General features: G+C 40.9%; 1 protein-coding gene across 1 annotated transcript; it reads left to right on the top strand.

Annotated features, from left to right (window-relative positions):
- Window positions 1-670: 670 nt before the first annotated feature.
- Window positions 671-1,138, top strand: LOC147434776 (protein ASPARTIC PROTEASE IN GUARD CELL 1-like). Its single transcript, XM_086489682.1, has one exon. The coding sequence runs from the start codon at window positions 671-673 to the stop codon at window positions 1,136-1,138; it is 468 nt and encodes a 155-aa protein (XP_086345808.1).
- Window positions 1,139-1,545: the final 407 nt, after the last annotated feature.

Genomic DNA, 1,545 nt, shown 5'->3' with positions numbered 1-1,545 from the left:
GGTCTATCTCATCGCTCAATCAAATCAAGCATTTATCTCTATAGCCATGGGTTTCCTTGATCGACAAATAGAGCTAAAAGATTGTATAGCCGTCCCAAGGCGACTAGGCTCTAAATATTCAAAGCTTTCCCCAATAGATGCAACTACTATCATGATTGTATTGCTTAAAAAAGAAATCTTTTACCTAGATAGTTTTCCTATAGCACTAGAATTGGCATGCCACCCATAGACAGAAAGCTATACATGTATTCTAGTATAAGATTTTAGTTTGTGACTTATCTTAACATCTGAGCTTTTACAAGGGAAGAAATTTGTATCTAGCAAGGTGTGGTTGGGGGCAAGGGATCACTAGATTGATGGGGGCATCGGCAATCTCGTCTGTGTGTGTGTGTGCACGCATGCACGGGTGTCCGTGCATGCCTATGTGCACACACACATGTGCAGGGGTGTGCACTCATGCCCGTGCACGTGCCTGCGTGCTAACACTTACATACACATGAGGTACACAACATTGGTCTTTCACATAATATCACATTATATATACATGAGATGAGATATTGTATATGTAAGAATCATTTCTCTTTTCTCTGCAACATCTGATAATCCGAGTACGCCACTTCTTCAAGATGAAGGGTTTAGCGTTTACTTCTAGGTTGAGCTAGTGGACTTTATGATTGGTGACCAAAGGGTTGGCCTCCGGCCTGCAGATGTATTTGCCATCGACCCAGATGATCAAACTGGTGGTGTCATTGTGGATGTTGGGAACATTATCTCCATCATCACCATTGACGCTTATGCTCCCTTTCGTGTTGCGTGGATCAATGCTGTTACTAATATCCTTGGTGAGCCTGGTGCTCCTTGCCTCGATGGCCTTGATACTTGTTGGGACTACCCCAATGTTGTCGGTCTCCGTTCCATTGGCTTCCTTTTTAGCAACGGCAACGTCCTCCCGTTTTCACCTCAAGCCATCCAACTCATATTTATTGACGACAATAATGTTCGACACATGTGTTGGCCATTCCTAGAGAAGAGTGAAGAGAGCAGCACCTTCGCATCCATGGTCATTGGTGTTGTTAGCTTGCATTCAACTGAGGTTATCTTTGACACCGAGAATAATGTCTTTGCTTGTAACAAGTAGACATGCATGATCAGGTCTAAACAAATAAGAAGGCGCTAAAACTATATGGAAATCCTAGAACATATATATGAGTAGAAGCTAAATGTGTACCACTGCTTGCAGGGCAGAGAGTGCCAATACATCCTGATATATATGACATGGCTTTCTTTTGTTTATGTTGATCCATCCACAAGTTCTTTACCAAGTTTATGTTTCTAGACATTCTAATGTCGATTTTATTCAAGAACGCATTTGTTGCATTGAAGTTAATGTAAAATAGTGGGTTTGTGCACTAAGATGGAAGCGATGAAAATTTTAAGCCATTAATTATATGCACAAAGCAAAATAGCAAAAAAAAACCAAAACTTCTAATGCTTACACAGGAACCTTTGGACAAATTCTCACAATATTTCCCACATTGTGACTTA

This window comes from Adiantum capillus-veneris, chromosome 19 (genome assembly GCF_014529385.1).
Source record: "Adiantum capillus-veneris isolate H3 chromosome 19, ASM1452938v2, whole genome shotgun sequence".
Classification (NCBI taxonomy): Eukaryota; Viridiplantae; Streptophyta; class Polypodiopsida; order Polypodiales; family Pteridaceae; genus Adiantum; species Adiantum capillus-veneris.
The sequence above is the reverse complement of the archived record's forward strand: the minus strand, read 5'-3'. Positions and strand labels throughout refer to the sequence as shown.